The sequence below is a fragment of the Harmonia axyridis genome, chromosome 2 (genome assembly GCF_914767665.1).
Source record: "Harmonia axyridis chromosome 2, icHarAxyr1.1, whole genome shotgun sequence".
Classification (NCBI taxonomy): Eukaryota; Metazoa; Arthropoda; class Insecta; order Coleoptera; family Coccinellidae; genus Harmonia; species Harmonia axyridis.
In genome coordinates this window covers 21151888-21172250 of record NC_059502.1, presented here as the reverse complement: position 1 = coordinate 21172250, position 20363 = coordinate 21151888, and the positions used below count along the sequence as shown (strand labels likewise).

Here is a 20363-nt window from a genome sequence, read left to right as displayed (position 1 = left end):
CACTCGGTGGCATTACTTCTGGGAGTTTTTCTACTTCTGAATATAAGCGAATGAAATACTCATCTTCTGTGCGAAATTTTTGCAGAGTCGATAATAAAGAAGTGAAACTGGCGTTGCAATAAGTTATATCTGATAACTTATGCTGGATTATAGAAAAACCGGGATCTGTGTATGTAAAAATCAAATTAAAAGAGTGGAGAATGAACAAAAATTCGAAATCATTCAACATTTTCTTCAGACCGGTAGCTTCACGTATTGTAATATCATCCCATTCATCTAAATTGTCGTTGATATGATCAAATACTTCAATTAATTCTTCTCTCTTATCGAATATTGTTTTTACAGCGCGAGATTTGAAATTCCAACAAGTTTCCGAGGTAGAGGGTAATCTTTTTTTGCAAATTTCGTCTAGAATATTAGTGCGTTTACTTGATTTAGTGAAAAACGTTGCTGCTTGACGCTCTGCAATAGGATAACCGGCCAGCCGACCCTGTGTATTGGGAAGCGACCTAACATCGAGTTGTTGTGCCGTTCTACTGAGTGGTCGTATTCTGGGCGTATGTCGTAGTATCTTTTCCTTTACGTAGCGCTCTCGGTAGCGCTGGTTCCGCCATCGGCTCTTGGCCGACCTAACGTGATGAGATGCTTTCAGTGACATTCCAGGAGTTGCAATTGTATAATTGTAACATTTGTGTTACATTTCAGACCTAATGTTACGGTGTTACGTACAATTCTGGAATAACTTGTTTGGGGTGATGTTACGAAAAGTAACCATTTACGATTGTGGTTTGTTACAATTTATGAAAGGGAATAACAACGCTGGATGCTTTGGAAATCGAATATTAGGTGGGTCCGAAAGAAAATATTGGCCGGTATAAGTTATATTTTCCTGTTCTGAGTGGAAATATTCATTACCGAGGGAATTTGGATATCGAAATCGATAACCCCGATTGAGTTTGAATGAATTGAATATCTAGAATTATTTTCTATTTCCCGATAATTTTTGGGTCGGCCCGGCCGACCCTGCCGACCCTGACGAGCCGTCACTGCTTGTAAGTATAGATATGGATAATCATAGGATATCCTCCGCTCCACCAGTCTACCAACACAGAAATTACTCTGGCAAGCTTCACCTTTATGAGGATTAAAAAAAAAGTTTCATACGCTGCGCAGGTTTTGATAGATATACCTTATGAAATATACCTACCTGCGTGAATGTAGTAAGAAGTCTTTTATCGAAGTCATCAGTGACTCTTCCTCCATATTGCACTTCGCCAAGCATATAACAGACTGTAGGCCAGGAGACCCCTTTCTTGGGATCCATATCATCCAAGTGATTTTGAATGAATTGAATACTGGCTGCGAAATCAGCTTGGTTGAACTCGTACGGTACATTCCAACCTGAAAATTTAAATTACGATTATAGGTACGAAAAAGTATATACAGGGTGTTTCAAGTACGACTGCCAATTGTACGTTTCTGAAATTTGAAAATTAGGAATATAATTATTTCTTATTCAGATGGAATATTTTCAAAACTCCAGAATTTCTGGTTATACAAGACGTAGAAAAAAATGAAAAAAAACTTTTTTCATTTTATCTCTCAGTTGTTCTCAATCACAGACTCCTCAAATTCATGCGTTAGTCCTGAAATAGTTTTCAAATATTAAAAAAAATGAAGAAAATAGAAAATTTCTAGTCACTGCTATGTGAATTATTTTTACTGTAAATTAATATTCTATGAGTAAATTCCATTCACTTTTTCGAAGAATGATGTGGGAATAAAGAGCATCTCCTGAATTTGAGAAATATCATTATGGAGTATTTCAAATTTGGCGCCAAAAATTGTGAACAAAATTTGATCAAAACTTCCGATTTTCAAATAAGAACCCTATTTTTTCAAGATTGCGTTGGATTCTATGGAAGAAATAAGGGTAGTGTTCAAACATAATCATCAACGTGCGCGTTCTTCCAAGAATTGCGCAGCCTTCGATGCCATCTCACGGGCTAGCAAAGAGCCACTAATGTTCAAATGTTGATAATCAAGAGTGCAAAAAGCGAGAAGTGTGTATATTATCAATAACTGCGACCCTTATTGCAGGCAATATTACCTAGAGGCCCGAATTTTCGTCTTTCTTGGACAACTGTATGCAGAAAAGCAACTGCATACAACAAAGGGGGCCATTGTGATTGAGCCGAATAATCCAAAAAGTCTTGTGTTATACTCTGATAAGTTCTCTTCATGCTGGCTCTTATTCCTTGTGGAGGTTCATTCGTGAATTTGATAGCCATCTGCAGAAGTCCGATAGGAAATTCTTCGTGAACCTAAAGGGACAAGTATCTATCATTTTACATAAAATATTTCGCATATGTTATAATTACGATCAAAAAATCTCATTAAGCTACAGAATAAAAGAATCATGTTAACAAATCCAGTATAGTTGACAACAAACCTGGAAATACCTAAGCACTACTCAACGTTGTTTCAATTTTCTCACCTCCGTTGTTAGCCATATTCTGAAACTTTCATCCACAATTTCAGTATCCACAATCATTGACATAACTTCTGTGGCGAATGAGAGTGATAGATGAATATTTTGAAGCAACACCCATCCTCCTTGAGACATTGAAGATTCGATCATGTCCCTAGCTACTATTTCTTGTCCTTGGCCCATAGAAACGGCTTTCAATCCTGTTGATAAATTTGACTGCGATCAGAAATTGATCTGAGAAGAAAATAGGACTATGCGATTAAGGGAATGTGGTATTTCTAATAATCAAACTGAAACTCAGAATCAATATAACTTTCTGTAAGTATAAGTCAACTCCAAGTCAGAATATTTCTTCTGTAAGGGCATGAACTCATTAGTAACAAAGCTTTTATAATTAATATTGATCTTATAACTCATGAGCCGCCACTGGTTGTCACCAAGGTAAAGGAGGTCTACATCAAACTAAAGAATAACTCACTTATGTCTTTAGTCCTAGCCAATGAGGATATTTGTGGAGAAGGATCCGATCCAATGGAAAGAAGACATATTAATGGTGTTCTGCTATCAGATTCATTCCATGTTGCCTCCAGATCTAGGATGCATGGTTCACCATATTCCTTATCCAGAGAATCTGACAAAAATATTTCATAGTTATAATGGTCACTCATTATAATCGATCATCGTACAGTCTAAGTTAAAGAAAATGATACCAACCCATTATATATTTTCTGGCTTGAGATAAAGTTCGGTCAGGACTCCATGATCTTATGAGCAACAGTTTCCTGAAGACATCCAGAGATTTTTGGTATCCACAGGGCAGATCCTCCTCCTCTGGTTTTTCCTTGTCGTACCAAACTTTCCAATCCCTCTCATGTTGTTCGATCTAAATGTTTGAAATTGTTATTACTGAATAAATACTTTCTAGGGATGACTAGTGAGAGCTCTGCCATCCAATTCATAACCTTGGACGAACGTTTGCGATACAAGCTAAAGGAGGTTGGTGATAGTTTGGGATATTTAGTTGGCAGCATTGCATTGTATATTTTGAAAATTAATGCTTTGGATGAATGAAATACCTAGTTATAGTATATTGTTTCGGAATATTCTTATTTGAGGGTTTAAATTTCAGTATTACCTTTGGAATAAACAACTATTATTATTGTAAAATACTAAGTGCAAACGGAAGAAAAATATGAAAATGGATCTTATATTGATGAAGCATAATTTAAAAAAAAATGTGTTTTTGATGGAGCCTTCCTCACCTTAGACAGTATCTCCGAAAAAATTGGCAGCTTCTGAATCTCCACCAAATTGAGCCAGGTGATGTCCAAGATCCATCTGAAAGGCTTAGGTTGAACAGCGTTGAGGTCCAAGGAAGCGCCTCCTTTGATAAAAGCCATGAATTCGTCGTGTGATATTATGTTTTTGTGTAAATCGATTTTCATGGCCATCATCAATGTGAACAAATCCTTGTGACGCTCATATAGACTTCTTTGCGTGAACGACCAAACCTGAGGAAACAATAAGATAGTTTGCACCATATGTGATCGAAGCATGACAGAAAAAAGTTCTCATTTTAGGAATAGGTTTCAGAATTCGTTAGTGAAGTTGATTTGAATTTTTGAAAAAGAAAAAAGAGCAAAAGCTATTGCAAAATCTACGATCCACAAATCTGGTATTTTCTGTTTTCTAAGAATTATATAAAATTTTCAGGATACCGGCATATGATTATCTCTTTTTTCTTCAAGGCAAAATTCATTGATTTTAGTCCTTTTCTTTGTTATAAGCATATATTGTTCAATTAACAATCACAATTTGATTACACTTCCACGAAGAAACTCGTTCTAATGAACCAACTACCTTTACCTTTGATAACTTCATGATTATTTGATTAGAATTATACCTCTTTCGTTAGATACTGCAATATGATATCTATCCTCTCCATGGTGTTTGTACTCTTCTCAGATTTGTTAATTGAATTGTCGAAGAGTATCAAAAACTGCTTCAAGGAGTTCTGGTACATAACGTTAACATTGCTCATCTCCACTATAAGGAAATACAAAATTGACCCTCTGGCAGCAACAGCTCTGAATTCTTCTCTGGCAATGTTTATCTTCTTTTCTGTTACAGCGGATACTGAAAGCTTCTGTGTAACCTCTTCCGAAGTTGATTTGGTTATCTGCAGGACGTTTATCAGTTCTTCGTCATCCACCAGGGAACCTTGAGTGGAGGTTAATCTACCAAGTAAGTTACTCTCCAGTTCCTTCATTTTTCGCTGGTTTTTTATGACACTTTCGAAGAGAACTACGCGTTCTTCTTCCAGGTCTGATTTCTCCATCAGTATAACACGTCCAAGAAGTTGATCTTCCAGACCTGGTATATACATCGATAAATTCAATTATTTTATCGGTTATAGATACATTTCTGGTGTTTTTGATTTACGAACGAAGTGACTTCTTTCTAAGTGTTGTGTGTAGATAACAAAAAGTTGCTCACCTAGCATTGTGACGGTGAAATCTATTATGGAAGTTTTTGCGCTAATTTCTGGGGAATATGGTGGGTTCGGCAATTTTGTCGTGATGTAAAGCATGAAATCCTTGAGGACATCACATTCCTTATCCCCAACCACAACTTTTTCAATGGAACCTGATTTGATGAAATTCTTCTCGAGTACGTTATCTAACACTGGATCCAATTCGATTCCTACATCTTCGATTAGCAATGGCCTTCCTATTCGAGAAAAAAAATCCTGTTTTCATTTATGGAAAAGGTAAAATGGAATAGTATAATAGAATAGAATAGTCTCTCTGACCCATAGTTTTCTCGAAAACTATGCACTATGAAATATATGAATGGTATTTTGATGAAGCTATCTGAATGTTTGTCCCCAATTTAGAATTCGAAGAATTCCATTAATTGAATCTGTTTAATGTCGTCCAAAACTTTCGGAAAAATATTATAGCTACTTACGAGTACATGAAATTTGGTAAAGTGAGAAGTGAGAGTCATATTTTGAGAAAATTGTATCTCTAGAAGCACAAATTTTGTTCTGTGCATGATTTATTCAATTCAAATTTGGCTGAAAATTTGAATTTAAGAAGAGGTATATAAATAACAAATAACATGAGTTATCCACAAATTCATCTGAGTAGTAAGCTCAGCAAAAAACCCCTTGGAAAAAATGAGAATACTCCACTGGATTGGATGAAAAAATCTGTATTTAGTTTTTATTTCATCATCACAGCACAAACACGAACGGAGATAATGACCAATGTTGAAATCGTCTTTTCAATTTTGGCCTATAGCTCGAAAACAGAAAAAAATATGAAGGAATGCATCATAAGTTTCTCAAAAAAATAAATAAATGAATAATTGTAATGTAAGAATTCATTTTCTTCAATTTTTTAGAGTTAAGTGTAGTAGTTCAGGCGTCACCAATTTTGCCCAATCTGTTATTCAGACGGAAATACGCTTCTGATTTTCATCGATATATGTTTCAACTTAGAGTGGAATTTTGACGTAGGAAGGTATATTAAATGCAAAAAGCGAACCAATTCTTACCCAAGGAGAGGCAATCTTCCAAATGGGTCCTGAAATATTTGTGATTTAAAGTGGTTATCTGAAGATTGTTGTTGGCTTCCTTGTTCTTGATCCACATTTTTCCTTGTGTTTGAGGATCGATGAGCAGAGGGTATGAACGAGATTTTGTCACAATAAGCGCGTTTTGAACTGAGAGTTCATCATTTGGAAGACCCTTAAAAATACTAGATATTAATATTTGCCTGGTAGGTCAATTATTGAATTCATAACAAAAATTGCCTCCACAATATTTTTCAAGATCTGTTAATAAGAAATTCAATAATATGACCTATTTGTATAGCTGCGTATACATTGGCGAAACTTCCTGGCGGAAGTCACTCGCGCAAAATTTATTCGCTTCACCAAAACGCACTACCCAAAGCCGAGCGCAATTCAGCGCGAAATAATTTCGCGAGGGAATTGCGCCTAATGTAAACAGTAAGTGCAGTAAGTTCATTCATAGAAAGTGCTATAAACTTAGTGGGAGAATCAAATAGCAGTTCTCTAGAACCTTGGGTTCTAGGATGTAAGCTCGGAAATTCCGTACCGAGATTGATTCTGATGATTAAATTGTCATTGCTTGTGATGCAACTCGAACTTGAAGGAGATGGAATTGCAGCAGATGTTCTAGGTAATAAGGAATTAGGTCTCATATCATTTTCTTGAATAGGAAGAAGATGTTCGAAATGTTATCGATTTTTGAATGACTATTCGATACTTGAAAGTTCTCAAGAACATGATTCTCGATTATCGGAATTATTTTATTCTGCCCATTGCTATTAGCATGCAGAGTATACCTGAAGATTCCACTCTGAAATTGTGGCACTTTCAACGAGCATGTTGATTATATTCAATTGACGAGTGAAGGGAATACTTTTTAATACGAGAACTTCCATCCACAGTTTGACCAAATTGGTTCTAAACTCTTGATTGTATGGACCACAGTATGACAAGAAACCCGTTGCCAAGAGCACATCTCCGACCAATCTTCCTGAAAACGTCAAAGAATAATTATTCATTAATTTTTTTTTAAATTAATCTTGACACAAAACATACCCAGTTGTTCTTTGAACTCTTTACTCTGCTGAGTCCATCTGATTTTTTCCCCTCCAAGACCATTGATTAGAGTTGTTGCTGTATTCATTTTTCTCAGACATGCATTAGCAGCTTCCGTGAGTCTCTGTTTTTCCATGACAGCTTTATCGTATTGCTCCTTCACTTCCCTAAGTGAAGCTTCTCGCTCTTCTAATTGGTTTTGAGCAGCAGCCAAGTCTTCCATGGCTAACTAGAAGTACACATTTCAACTCAATGTCAGATCATCTTTGAGTTTCAACAAAGACTTATCATCAACTAACCTTGAGCCGAGCTTCTTGAAGAGTTAGATTGGCTTTTAGGGGCAGCACTTCTCTGTTAACACTATGGAAGAAAGCCATTGCCTTCGTCCACGATAAGAGCCCTGCAACATCTCCACAAACCCTTTTAGCAGTGTCCATATTGTAGTCTTCCATTTCGAAATATGGTTGTAGAAATTCTACCATTTCGTTGTTGATAATATCTTTTGGGTAATTCTGAAGTTGTAGGAGAAATGTTGTGGAAGCCATCATCTGATAAAGATATAATGATTTTATTGAGAGAATAAATATCGAAAGAAAATATATTTTCGTCGAGCCTGACTATTTGATTTAATAAAATTATATTAATTACCTTGAGAGATTCAGCCCAAGAAGGTTTTGGACAGTTAGTAGTTGGATCAATAACAACTGGTTGAAGTTTTCTCTGGAATAGAATGAGAACACAATCCATTATCCTCATGATAAGGTGAGGTGGACGTCCTAACTTCCGTACAGTTGCTGCAAATCAAAATGATGTGGATAGTGTTTGAGTAACATAAAAGCAGTATGCCATTACCAATATGAGCCGGCTTTATTGTGTTCAACGCCGCTTCTGCTTCTTCCAACGCAGGTTTTGCAGCCTCTAGTTTTTCTTCTGCTTTAGCCTTTTCATTTGCGATTGACGAAACCAGTATTTCCGCCTTTTCTTTTACTTTCTGCACTTGGTTCTTGACTATTTCAGCCTGCATTGCTCTCTCAGTAACCTTGAAAGAATAAAAGGGCATATAGTATGATATTTTCAAGAATATAATCAAGATCTCACTTCTGTCAAAACAGTTTCTGCTCTTTGAGAAGCCTCTGCTAATTCTTGTTCCATGACAGCTAATTCTTTTTTCAAAATTATGACTGAGGATGATGCTTCAGCCAGTTTTTCTAAGCCTGTATCCATCCTAGAAGCTCCTTCGCTTAGTTCTTTTTGTTTGCTTTTATAGATACTTTTATATCCGGCAATGAAGTTTAGATAAGATTTGGGGGTTACATGAGTTGCTCTTCTGTATCTGGTTATTTAAAACATTATTTTCAGTAAATGTAATAAATAATTTGATAAAAATAGATACAAGCACTTTTTAATTTCCACAGATTTTTAATTTTTTCAAGGTCACATTGCAAAGTGATCTTCTGCAAAGTGTTCAATACATAATTTTTAGACGTGATAACTTAGTAAATATTCATTTCTTTGGGTATTTTTAACAGTGTTGTATTCAAAGATTTTTTTTTATTTTCACATATAATTTTTTTTGCACAAATTAATACAAAACGGCGCATTGTACAAGAAAATGTGAGGAATCCTTTTCTTCAAAACGGCCGAGTATAAAGAATACATGGCCGTTTTGAAAAAAACGGGTTGGGTTTCTTTCAATTTCTGGCATTTTTATGGAATGTAATGGTCATAATGAAGAAACTGGAAGATGTGGATAGCATTTTGTGTTTGGAGAAGATTCATCACTTCAATGAAAAACTTTATTCCGAAAATCAGTGATTTTGATAAATATTGTATATGGATTTTCAACAGCCTGTATCTTTTCTTTTCAATCATGTTGAATCGGATAGAATGGTACAGGAAAGAAATTTTTGACCTCAGGAATCCTCTGTTGAAATATTATTTGTGCAAGTCAAAGACTCGATTTTTTTCATGATTGCCTGGGAAACATACCTTTGGAAGTAATCGCTTGATGTATTGGACACTATATCTTGTATGGATCCAAGTGCTGTAACTAGTTCTTCTTTAACCTCATCAGAACAGGCTATCTTGAATTCTGTCAGAAAATGTCTGGCTACCAGGACCAAAGCATCTTTAGGCCATGGTTGGAACCAATCAATAGTACAGCCTGATATTAAAGCAGGGAATCTGAGAGCTCTAGTCCTAAACTTTTCCCCTACCTGAAATAATTATTCTCAACTGCTAATATTTTATTTAAAAAAACAGTTATTTGAAACTTGCAATATCTCACCGGAGAGAAACAGAAGACAACATGGAGATTTTGGCAGGTTCTATTCATGAAATATTCCATCACTACTTCAGCATTTAATGTACGCTTCATGTTCTCTCTGCGCATTATAGGTGTGAGTTCCTGAATAATTTCAGTCTGTTCATCTTTTGTGAAGAGATTAGATATGACACCCCCAGATAGTATGTTATTGAGATATTCCAAGAATCCTTCTTCTTTTATGTCGAGATCTGTGAAGATAAAGGCTGTTCCTTTACCTTGGCAACCGCATGACCTGTAAAGGACCTTGAGATCCTCCAGAAAATTTCCTATATTGTATGATCGAGTGAGGGTTATTTGGAAGCTCTTATAGCCTGCTATGAAGGAAGAAAGCTTGGTTAGAGACTGTTTTCCACTTCCTCCAACACCTAAACAGAAAAACATATTTGATTGTTTAGTTCTTCACATAATGGAAATCATTCATGCGTCAATTCCACCCTTGGACTACATAATTTTATATAGGTATATATTTCGCAAAAGGCTTGAAATTGTTAAACCGTCTTCAGGTTTTCATGTTTTTGTTTTCCGATTCATTGAGAACTCCAGTTCGAATTGGAAAAATACGTTGCCAACTCACCAACAAGCATAACATTGCCTCTAGGATGCCTTATAACCCTCGATATCTTGACCAAGTGTAACATTGCATCTGGAAAGAATACCAAGTCCATTCCTGATCCTCTAACCATCTCATTAAACTGAGAAAGAAACATATCCAACCTCTCTCTCAGTTCGTTCTCATTTGTAACTGGTTCATAAACTTTCGGAAGTTCCATATCAGCATCTTCACCTTCTTCTCCAGTTGGTTCGGGAGCATCTCTAAAGAGAGAAATTGACCATAATCACCGATTATACTTATACTTAAGCTGAGATTTAATGGTGTTACCTCATGAAATCTACGAAGACCGGACTTGGCATGGTTTTGTGCATGATATTGACTCCAAGGTCCTTTTCTACTAAATCTAGAAGTTCTTGATTGAACCAGTCCTTATCCTCTTGAATTGTGAACCGATCAGAGAAAACACGTGTGCACTCGTGCTTCCACAGAACCATCAGACATGCTTCGGAATCTATCACGGTGGATAGGGTCCCAATCTATGATTTACAAAAAATACAATAAAAAAAGTGAAAAGTGAAGAAAATATAATTATATGACATTGCAAGTTTTCTTCGATTATTCTTCACGGGCCTGCAATCCATGGTAATAAATTTGCACTCAATGAAATGATGTGAATATAGTCGTTCAATCTTTTTCGAATCATAATGCTTTTCGTAAAGTGGGATTTTATACAAAAAACAACAAGAAGGAAAATAACTTACAGAAAGAACTTGTATTATCCGGCCTTGAACCTTATTAACAGCTGAAACTACATTTCTATTTTATCGTTGAACTGTAGCATTGAACTACCAGCGGATCGTGGTATCCACTTCAAAAGGGACATCCGGACATCTGATCAAGTGTTTTTATGGACTAAATCAAGTGACTTTGGATATACTATATATAATTACATAATACGACCCCATTCTGATCATACGACATATTTTCGAATCTTCATTTGTTACTTTATATTTCATGATAGAATATTGTTAACTAATCAATTTCAAACACGAGATAATGTGGGTGGAATGAATGCCCATTGAAACCATGATACGCTCTTTGTTCTTTCAATGTATTTTTGCTATTTTAGCTATTCTTAGTGTGACGCTTAGGATCACGCCACTTTTTGCATTAGAGATAAGAAATGTTATAAATTCTCAGATGCATTGTTTTTTAGTCAGTCAATAATTAATCAGTCATAATCGATTGTTTTTATTGTACCTTTCGTCTTTTCTTGTAACTAAGGTTTTTGTAAAAAACAAGGTTTTCCATCTCAAGAACATAATTATATACATCGAGAGAATTCAAAGCTATAATCTAACCAGTGACACATTCATGTCTGATGACAATCGATTAACTTGAAAGCCAGTTAAACATGGATTAGGTTTAGTTCCGTTTACATATATATTTTGATATACACACATCGTCAAAAGTCTTGGCCCTCCCTATCAACTCTCATTTTCTTGAATGTAACATGACAATTTTTTGTGTGTGCAATCTTCACTATCTTATCCCTTCAATGAAAACAATAAACCAGCAAAAAATGTTTCTTGTTCTGGAAAATACAGGTGTATTCGAAGTTAATCAGTTTTCAGCGAATAACGAGATTTGTAATATTGAGAATATTCAATGGAAAATGCTGGGACATCCAATTTCTCAGTTTGACCGGGCAAGAATAGAAGCCCTACATCTACAAGCTTTGTCGAACTATCAGATGGCGCAACCTTTGAATATTCCGCGGACTTCAGTAAGGCGCATAGTGTCCCTTTTCTTGGAAATCGGCAGCTTTACCCGGAGACCGGTGCCAGGTCGACCTAGAGTAACATCTACAAGGGAAGACCATTATATCGCAAATTTTACTCGAAGGATTCTAACGGTATCTGTAACAGCCCTTCGAAGTAATTTTTTGAGGACCTAAAGATGGGTAGTCTCAACTAGTACCATAAGGAGTCGGTTGCATTCCTCAAATTTAAGGGCAAGAAGACCTTCAAGAGTATGTCAGCTATCACCTGGACATACCTAGAGCTACCCGTCGGCAATGGGCAGAACACCACCAATACTTGCTTTTAATAGCGCAAGTACTTTTTTCGGACATGTCACGGTTCGGTTTACAAAGTAATAGTCGACGAGCAAGGGTTTGGAGAGGTCCAAGCAGACTAGAGCGACTCTATCATAGAACCAATCATTTTCCATCTGCGCAACGAATTTGGGGATAATTTCATTTATCAGGATGATAACGCCCCACCACACCACACACGAAGGGTTCGAAATATTCTTCAAGAGAACGATATCCAGATAATGAACTGGCCAGCAAATCCACCAGACATGAACTTAAGAAGAGTAATATCGAATCGCCAAAACCCATCTTCAACTTTTCATGAATTGAGTTTAGCCATTCAGGAAGAATGGAACGATATGCCTGAAAATGTCATTAATGACTTGATTCGTGGGATGCCTAGGCGATTTGAGCGGTAAAGAAGAGGCGGTAATACGGACTATTGAATTTGGATTCAGTTGTGGAATAACTATAATTAATCAAAAATAAATAATCGATAAATTTAGATTTTTGCTCATTTTTCCTATTTTGTCTCATCCATTTTGCATGAAGCAAAGAGTAACAAACAAAGAATTTTTCTATCGAATATATTACAGTTGAAATAGATGAAAATATACATCTCATTTCCAGAACATAGATTGTTTATTTCTTGAGAAAACTAGGGGGACCAAGACGATGTATGTATTTTTGGTTTTCAAGAACATGAAATAGATCCATGACATCAGTGAAATATGGCTGATTAGTTTCGAGATATACTATATATACACTGATATTCAATGAGTTAGATGGTAGAGGTAATAGTAATTTTTCGGCAACCGTCCGGGAAGTGCTCACTTCCCGGACGCTTTTTCTCTGAGAAAGTAGCATTTCCCGGCCTAGTCCGGAAAGTACGTACTTCCCGGACTAGGCCGGAAAAGAATCATAGAATCCATAGCAACCGAGATAACGACTGACAGTTCATATGAAATTAGTTGTCAAAAATTTGCATGTTTTTTGATCGCAATCGCAATAAAATATGGAAAGCAGCAGCGATAGTGTTATTTTACATGGTTGCCGAAAAAATATTGTACGCAACACGCCCAAAAATGGTTTTTTTGGACTCACAGACTTCCAGGACTCGCTTACGCCCGTCCTGGAATTTTGTCTATTCGTCCAAAAAAACCCTATTTTCCGGACTTGTTTCGTAAATTACTATTCTCTAGTGAGCTTCAATCAGTTGTATGAACAATCGATGCATACTCGATTTGGTTTACCTATACAGGATGAATCAAAAATGTGTACCGAACTTTCTGTGGGTGATAGTATATTGAAAAATAATTATAGTTTGATGAATAAACTTATGGCCCAAAATGCATGTTAAGGGAAATATATCCTTCCAAAGTTGATAAAATTTAAAAAAATCTCTTCGCATAACTTCTAAACGGTGAATGCAACTTTGTCTATTCGTCCAAAAAAACCCTATTTTCCGGACTTGTTACGTAAATTACTATTACGTAACAAGTCCGGAAAATAGGGTTTTTTTGGACGAATAGACAAAATTCCAGGACTCGCTTACGCTCGTCCTGGAAGTCTGTGAGTCCAAAAAAACCATTTTCGGGCGTTTTGCGTACAATATTTTTTCGGCAACCATGTAAAATAACACTATCGCTGCTGCTTTCCATATTTTATTGCGATTGCGATAAAAAAACATGCAAATTTTTGACAACTAATTTCATATGAACTGTCAGCCGTTATCTCGGTTGCTATGGATTCTATGATTCTTTTCCGGCCTAGTCCGGGAAGTACGTACTTTCCGGACTAGGCCGGGAAATGCTACTTTCTCAGAGAAGAAGCGTCCGGGAAGTGAGCACTTCCCGGACGGTTGCCGAAAAAATATATTTTTGTTAAAATCTCCGTCAATATGCTTGAAAGTGATGAAATATGAATAATAAAACCAACCATTCCTTGCCAAATCCTGGACAAATCCCGCAATGAAAACACATAATGGAATTTCGCAGGAGTAGGGAGCAACTTCGACCTAGTGTTTCTCCATAGTAGTCTAGTCAACGGAATGAGTTTTTTGACCAAATTTCGAACCTCCAATGGGAATCCCCTCTTGATGTTGTAGTGCCCTTGGGCGATCACACCGAATATCTTGTCGATGGATGTGTCCAAAGGTAGGGGACAGTTGAAAATGCAAAACTGGCGCTTCAGACGCGACGGAATATCGTTTCTGCCGCCACCAGGCTGTCCCATAGCGGCCAGGAATTGAACGTCTACAATGGAAGTGAATTCACCCGGTTTCTCGAGACTGTAGAACCCGCCCATATCCATGACCTGACGGACGACCTCGTTGGTTATCTGGAAAATACAAACCATGAAGGTAAGTAGACGACATGTAGGGATTCACGGCTTGGCTTGATTTTCAAGCTACTGGTTTTTCAATCTCAAGTCAAGTCTTTATTTATCAAGTACTTGAATTATATTAAGTTACTTGATTTTAACAGTTTTATTGTGTTGTGTTACATCAATAAAAAATAATGAAATGAGAAGGAACCTTGCAAAAAACACTTTTATTCATTTATTCATTTATTTATTTAGCGTATGGCATACATGGGTTTAGTTATAATTAGTTAAAATTGTACACATTCACATTACGTCATAAAACATATAAGTGTATACCTAAAATTAGCAAAAGCAGAAATAGAGTATAAACATAAACATAAATATAAATATAGCACGATTTGAAGTTAAATTTTAAAATCAAGACCATTAATCCAGTCCAGCACAGAGTCAGTGGCCTCATGGAAGTCGCTCATTTCTCCTCCGTATGCAGTAAGGGGGCACTCCATTGCAATATGGTGGACAGTCTGGCGAGGCTTTCCGCAGTCACAGGCTGGTGTTTCGGAGAGTCCCCACTTATAGAATGAGTCACGGCAGATACCGTGAGACGTTCTTATCCTGTTTTCCATTCGTGGCGAGGCAGCTCCATACCTGGTAAGGACACTGTAGGATCAGTTATATGTACAGCCTGGACTGGTTTCGAGGCTTCCCAGTATTCTCTCCATTTATTGGTCAAATTGAAATTATCTCTCACAAGTTTTTCTGCTAGCAATATTGGGGGAGATCTAGACTTCAATCTCTGCAAGCCGGCTTCGGGAAGGTCACTATATATTGGAAGTAGGGGATTTGTTATTATTTCATTATATTCCCTAACTAGGCTCTCTTGTCTGCGGATGGAGGGAGGTGCAATATGGCTCAGAACAGGGAGCCAGGGCAGAGGTGTGCTTTTTAGACAGCCACTAATTAGCCTCATTGTCTTGTTGAGTTTGGTATCGATGTTCTTCACGTGGCAGCTGGTTATCCAGACTGGGGCGCAGTACTCAGCTACTGAGTAGACAAGGCTGAGCGCTGAGGTTTTAAGAGTGGATGCGTTCGCGCCCCATTATTATTCATTAAACTTATTGTATAGAAGAACCGAAAATATTAACTTTTATGGAATAAAAACATAAATTAAATCAATATAAATCATAACAAAATGAAAATAATAAAAAAATAAAGTTTCTTAATATTGAGAAACCTCCAGACTTTGCTTGATTTCATAATTTTCCATCCAGGATCTAAAACACATGAGGCATCTTAAAGATTTGTCGCTTAACCTATTGCGGGTTTTTGTAACTGAGCAGCTCTGGAAAATTGTCTTTCAACAGGAGCTGAAGATTCTGGCGTTGATGAAAAATCCTTGGAGATTTCGGCCAAGTTTGGAAAATTATTTCTAAAACTACCAAAATTTACCAATATATTTCAAAAAAAGTGAGAAAAAGACTGATTAAGTCACACTGGAGAATGCTTCAGTCTCTTGGCGCTCGAGGAATCCTCTTATTAAGTCTAAGCGCGCACGAGATTGTAGACAGATATGCTGTGAGATGTGTGCATATCAAGCTCAAGTAATATCAAGTAGCTTGATAACAAGTCAAGCAATAAATATCTCAAATCAAGTCAAGTCAAGCTCAAGTATGTAATTTTTCACGAGCTTGATTTTCAGGTCAAGTATTTGGTTAAAATATCACTACTTGGCTTGATGAATCCCTAACGACATGAGACAGGAAAACTGTTCAGCCAGCTAAGCAATCAAATTTGGATAGTAATTTATTATTTCAAAATTATCAATTGGCGGTTCTTTCATAGCAAAAGGTACATTTTGGAAAAATACATTAATCTTTATCCTATCGAATATAAAGTCCTGCAGATTCATATAAGTAATTTGAGTACGATATATAGATAATGGGTCTTGAATAATATTTGACTTGTGCATAGGTTTCATTCAGTTATACCACAGGCCAACAAAATAAAAGAGAATCTCAGGACTTCTTCGGTTTCTGCACCCAAAAATTAACCAGGAATAGTTGAGGACCCTAAATTATCTGCTTGCCTGTTCGATATATAAATCAAAATTCGTCGTTATATTGATCAATTGTTCTAAAATCCAAGAATGAAGAATGTTCAACATAAAAAGGAATCGACTCCAGATGGATACAAATTGAGTACGAACATTTCAACTTTTTTGATCTTTCCTATTAGGTATTAGCGAATTCGGTGTTCATCTCATACACATTTGAACGCGAATTGGTTTAATTCAAAATTTAGTTACCTGATCGCCCCAACAATTTATTTCAGGTAAATTGATATCGTCAATGAAAATCATCATCTTCTTCCCATTCGGTGCACCGAAAGTGTTTCCCATCCTTTTCTCCACATAACTTTCGATCGTTTTCTGGAACTGATATGGAGAAGTGGCACTGGAAAAATTGAACGCCCTGTGTAAATATAGCTCGGGATTGGCCCTCTTCATATAAGCCTTCATCATCACTGTTTTCGCTGTTCCTTGTTCGCCAATTAGTAGAACTGCTTTATCTTGTTTTGCTATTGTATCGATCAGATAGTTTATACGAACATTATCTGTGATTGGAATGAGAATAGTTGCGTATTCTGGAGTGGACAGTTCTGGATAGGAATAGTTGGTGACCAAGGAGCTCCAGAGTACCCAATTGCCGTCATCATTCACCATGTAATCGAACAGAGTACACTGAAATCAGCGGTCCAGATTAAACATTGCTTTTCACGTTAAACATATCTTGATGAAACATTTTAGGTGATTCAACTGACGTTTAGAAAGAACTGACCTAGGTATTTTACTCAAAAATTATAATCTATCGATTGATTGCTCCAAAATGATACTATTAAGGGATCGGGATCAGCAATAGTGATTTGGAATCATGATATGAAACATCTGAATGTCTCCTAGAACAATATAAACAGTATACCCACACTGTGAACTCTGAGTTCAAAATGAATGTTTGATTATATAATCCCACACCATCTGTGGGTGTGCTCTTTTGGAAAGAGACTATAAAAAGACCTACTCAAACACATAGATATCTACACAAACAATTGAATTACCATACTCAACAAGAATGTGATATAATTAAGCTATATGAAGATACTGAAGTTGTCACTAACATAATGAGAAGTAACTAAGATGAAATATGAAAATAAAAGAGGATACTTCATCATTCATTACGCTTGGCTTCTTGTCTTCGCCATTAAAAACCATTTCTAACAGAAGAAATGAACCGCTGAGCATCAGCCACCTTAGCGCTTTACCTGATGGTGAGGCTATGTTATGACTATTACAAAACTTCAGTTCAAAGAAGTCGTCGAGATGTAGTTTTTGACCAATATATCTTTGAAGAAGCCTATTATAATTGTGGGCTGAATATCACTTAGAATATCTTAACCTAAAGGTTATGGTTAAGAAGCCCAGTAGAGTAAGTTGAACATTATATATTAAAAGACTTTCCTTACATCTTTGTTCTTTTCAGTATTTTTCGGCAGATTCAAGACGGTAAGGTTTTCTTTCACAAAGGCATCGAATTTGGCCCTATCATCATTCTCTAAGTAGGCACCGATACCCCATGTTAAAGCGAAAACAAAAATCTTCGCTAGATGCTCAGGAGTGAGGAGTTTAGTTTCTTCTGGTTTTTCTTGTTCCTCCAGTATGTCATCGTCCAGATCCAATTGATCGGATTTGTCAGTTTCCTCATCTTTTTTCTCAATCTGTGGTGGAACCAAACCTACAAAAAAGATTGGGTATCGCAAGGGCACTCAATCAATAATAAAGGTTTTTCCAAAAAGAGGTTTCATTTTGCATAGCCCGGTATCTGTCACCTTTGAAGCTGTCATCATATGACAGTTGGCAAGTAAAAACAATGCTATTACCAAACATGGAACACGCTTCAACAATGCACTGAAAATGATAAAATTCATTACAAAAATGGTGAAAATTTTAAAGAGTTCGCTAAACTAAGGCACCGAGATCTTGTGATTCAACACCTTTAGACTTATTTCTCTAGGACCATGTGAAAGATGAGGTCTATGCCAATGCTCCACTATCTATCAAAAAATGGGATTCGTGAAGTTATCAAGAGCAGACATCCACAAATGTGTGACTTGGTTATGGAAAGGATATGGATCTACAACCGTAGCCGTGGCGGTTATTTAGCGGATATTGTTTTTGATATTTAATGGTATATCTTCCTAATTACAATGAAATAAACATCTATTGATTGTTTTTTAAAGGCATCGACAACTACGGTCATTAGCCTCTAACCTAACCAACACCAGACATGTACAACCTCCATGACCTAGCCAGGATTCGAACCCGGTACCTTCGGTACCACATTCAACTCTTCAGTCCACCGTACTGACGAGGCAGTCAACATCTATTGATTTCTGGTAAAATGTACTCCTTTTTTAAAATCAAAATGAAAAACTCTTGGTGGAAAATCCTTAATTTTGGTTCTTTACTAGGAGAAACGATCACCATAACGTAAATGTTTTAATTAATGGCGACATTACTTCCATCATGAAGTTATGAATTCGAAGTAGGTACTCACCTTCCAAAAGTTTCAACATCTGTAAGGTAATATTGCAAGGAAGTACATCCAGTACAAGATTCAAATTCTGATTTCCGTAGTTATAAAGTGGTGCAATCGTTTCCCAGAAAAGATGCTGGAATATCTCCTGTTCCTTCGCACTCCTTGTTTTCAACCAAGCCTTAACCACAGGTTTCCAGGTGAGGCCAGAGGAACTCATGTAAACCATTCCATTTCTGGACACGGTAGCTGGAGAAGCGTTATCGATATTGTGTGGCTCAAAGATTATTTTGCAGGTTGGTGCCATAGAAAGTCGATCACCATTTGCCAATGTTAGGGTCTTGTTGTCGTCAAGCACGGAGTTCAGGTTTTCAATCCAGATACTGTCCACGGGTCCATCGAGAACTAACCAAACGTTTTCACCTGCAAAGCAGATTGTTATTGTGAGAGAAAGGGACGAATTTTTTGGTTGAGGTGCCTTAGTGAGAGTCTAATACAACAACTCTCTTTTAGTCGATCCATATTCATTGCTTTCCCCAAAAATGGATTCGACACAATTTTTACTATTGTTGAAACCTCAGCTTAATGCATTTGTGTTGTTATTCGTTTTTAGTTTCATTCGATTTCCAGGCTCTTTTTTTGAATATGTTGTTCAGATTCTTAAATCGAGTTATGAAGATTCAATGAATTGCAAATTTGTCGGTAATGAGTTTCAATGAAAAAAGGGGGAATAGTATTGCTTCCCTTCAGATTGTGAATTACTAAATAAGATTATTACCATTATTCCTGAATCCTGAACTAACTGGATACATCAACGTGTTCTCAAAGTTGTCTCACCAGAAATGAATATGTCAGTGCATATGTTAGAAATCCGGTGTCTACACAAGATTTGCGTTTGCTCTATCGTTAAGATTTATTAGATGGAATCCAATGAAAGCGACAAGGAAATTTGGCGTTCGGGATGGACTTCTTCTAACGTCTTCAACAAAAGTCCTGTCGGTGATCCCTCAGAAAAAGTTCTAGGTTTCAATCTTCCTAGGAAAATTTGGTGTATTTTGAATCGACTTAGAACTGGTCATGGTCGTTGTAATAGTACCCTCTTCAAATGGCATTCTATTGATAGCCCACTATGTGAGTGTGGTGTAGAAGAGACCATTGACCACTTGGTGAATGATTGTCCGATTTATAAATTTCATGATGGTTTCCAAGCTATCCATTCAGTTTCAGATTCTTTCTTAGAATGGGTAGTTAACTTCAAATCGATATAATGAAAACTAATATTTAGTATTCCTTTCTGCTTCTTTTTTTTTTTTGTTTTAGGATCCAATTGGAAATTATAGAGTCGTCAA

At 36.6% G+C, this 20363-nt stretch overlaps 1 protein-coding gene across 1 annotated transcript in view; it reads right to left on the bottom strand.

Moving 5' to 3' along the window:
* Positions 1–20363, bottom strand: part of LOC123673694 (dynein axonemal heavy chain 5) — a 43113-nt gene that overhangs the window by 3166 nt on the left and 19584 nt on the right. The window contains exons 32-54 of the mRNA XM_045608304.1: positions 19036–19437; positions 17945–18213; positions 16731–17165; positions 14039–14440; positions 10333–10541; positions 10027–10265; positions 9414–9817; positions 9116–9342; positions 8225–8459; positions 7979–8165; positions 7775–7920; positions 7426–7674; positions 7127–7355; positions 6868–7061; positions 6053–6245; positions 4988–5221; positions 4395–4864; positions 3754–4002; positions 3206–3374; positions 2970–3122; positions 2498–2691; positions 2111–2324; positions 1208–1401 (exon numbers count right to left, since the gene is read on the bottom strand). Coding sequence (XP_045464260.1) covers positions 1208–1401; positions 2111–2324; positions 2498–2691; positions 2970–3122; positions 3206–3374; positions 3754–4002; positions 4395–4864; positions 4988–5221; positions 6053–6245; positions 6868–7061; positions 7127–7355; positions 7426–7674; positions 7775–7920; positions 7979–8165; positions 8225–8459; positions 9116–9342; positions 9414–9817; positions 10027–10265; positions 10333–10541; positions 14039–14440; positions 16731–17165; positions 17945–18213; positions 19036–19437 — 5897 coding nt within the window. The remainder of the gene's footprint in view (positions 1–1207; positions 1402–2110; positions 2325–2497; positions 2692–2969; positions 3123–3205; positions 3375–3753; positions 4003–4394; positions 4865–4987; positions 5222–6052; positions 6246–6867; positions 7062–7126; positions 7356–7425; positions 7675–7774; positions 7921–7978; positions 8166–8224; positions 8460–9115; positions 9343–9413; positions 9818–10026; positions 10266–10332; positions 10542–14038; positions 14441–16730; positions 17166–17944; positions 18214–19035; positions 19438–20363) is intronic.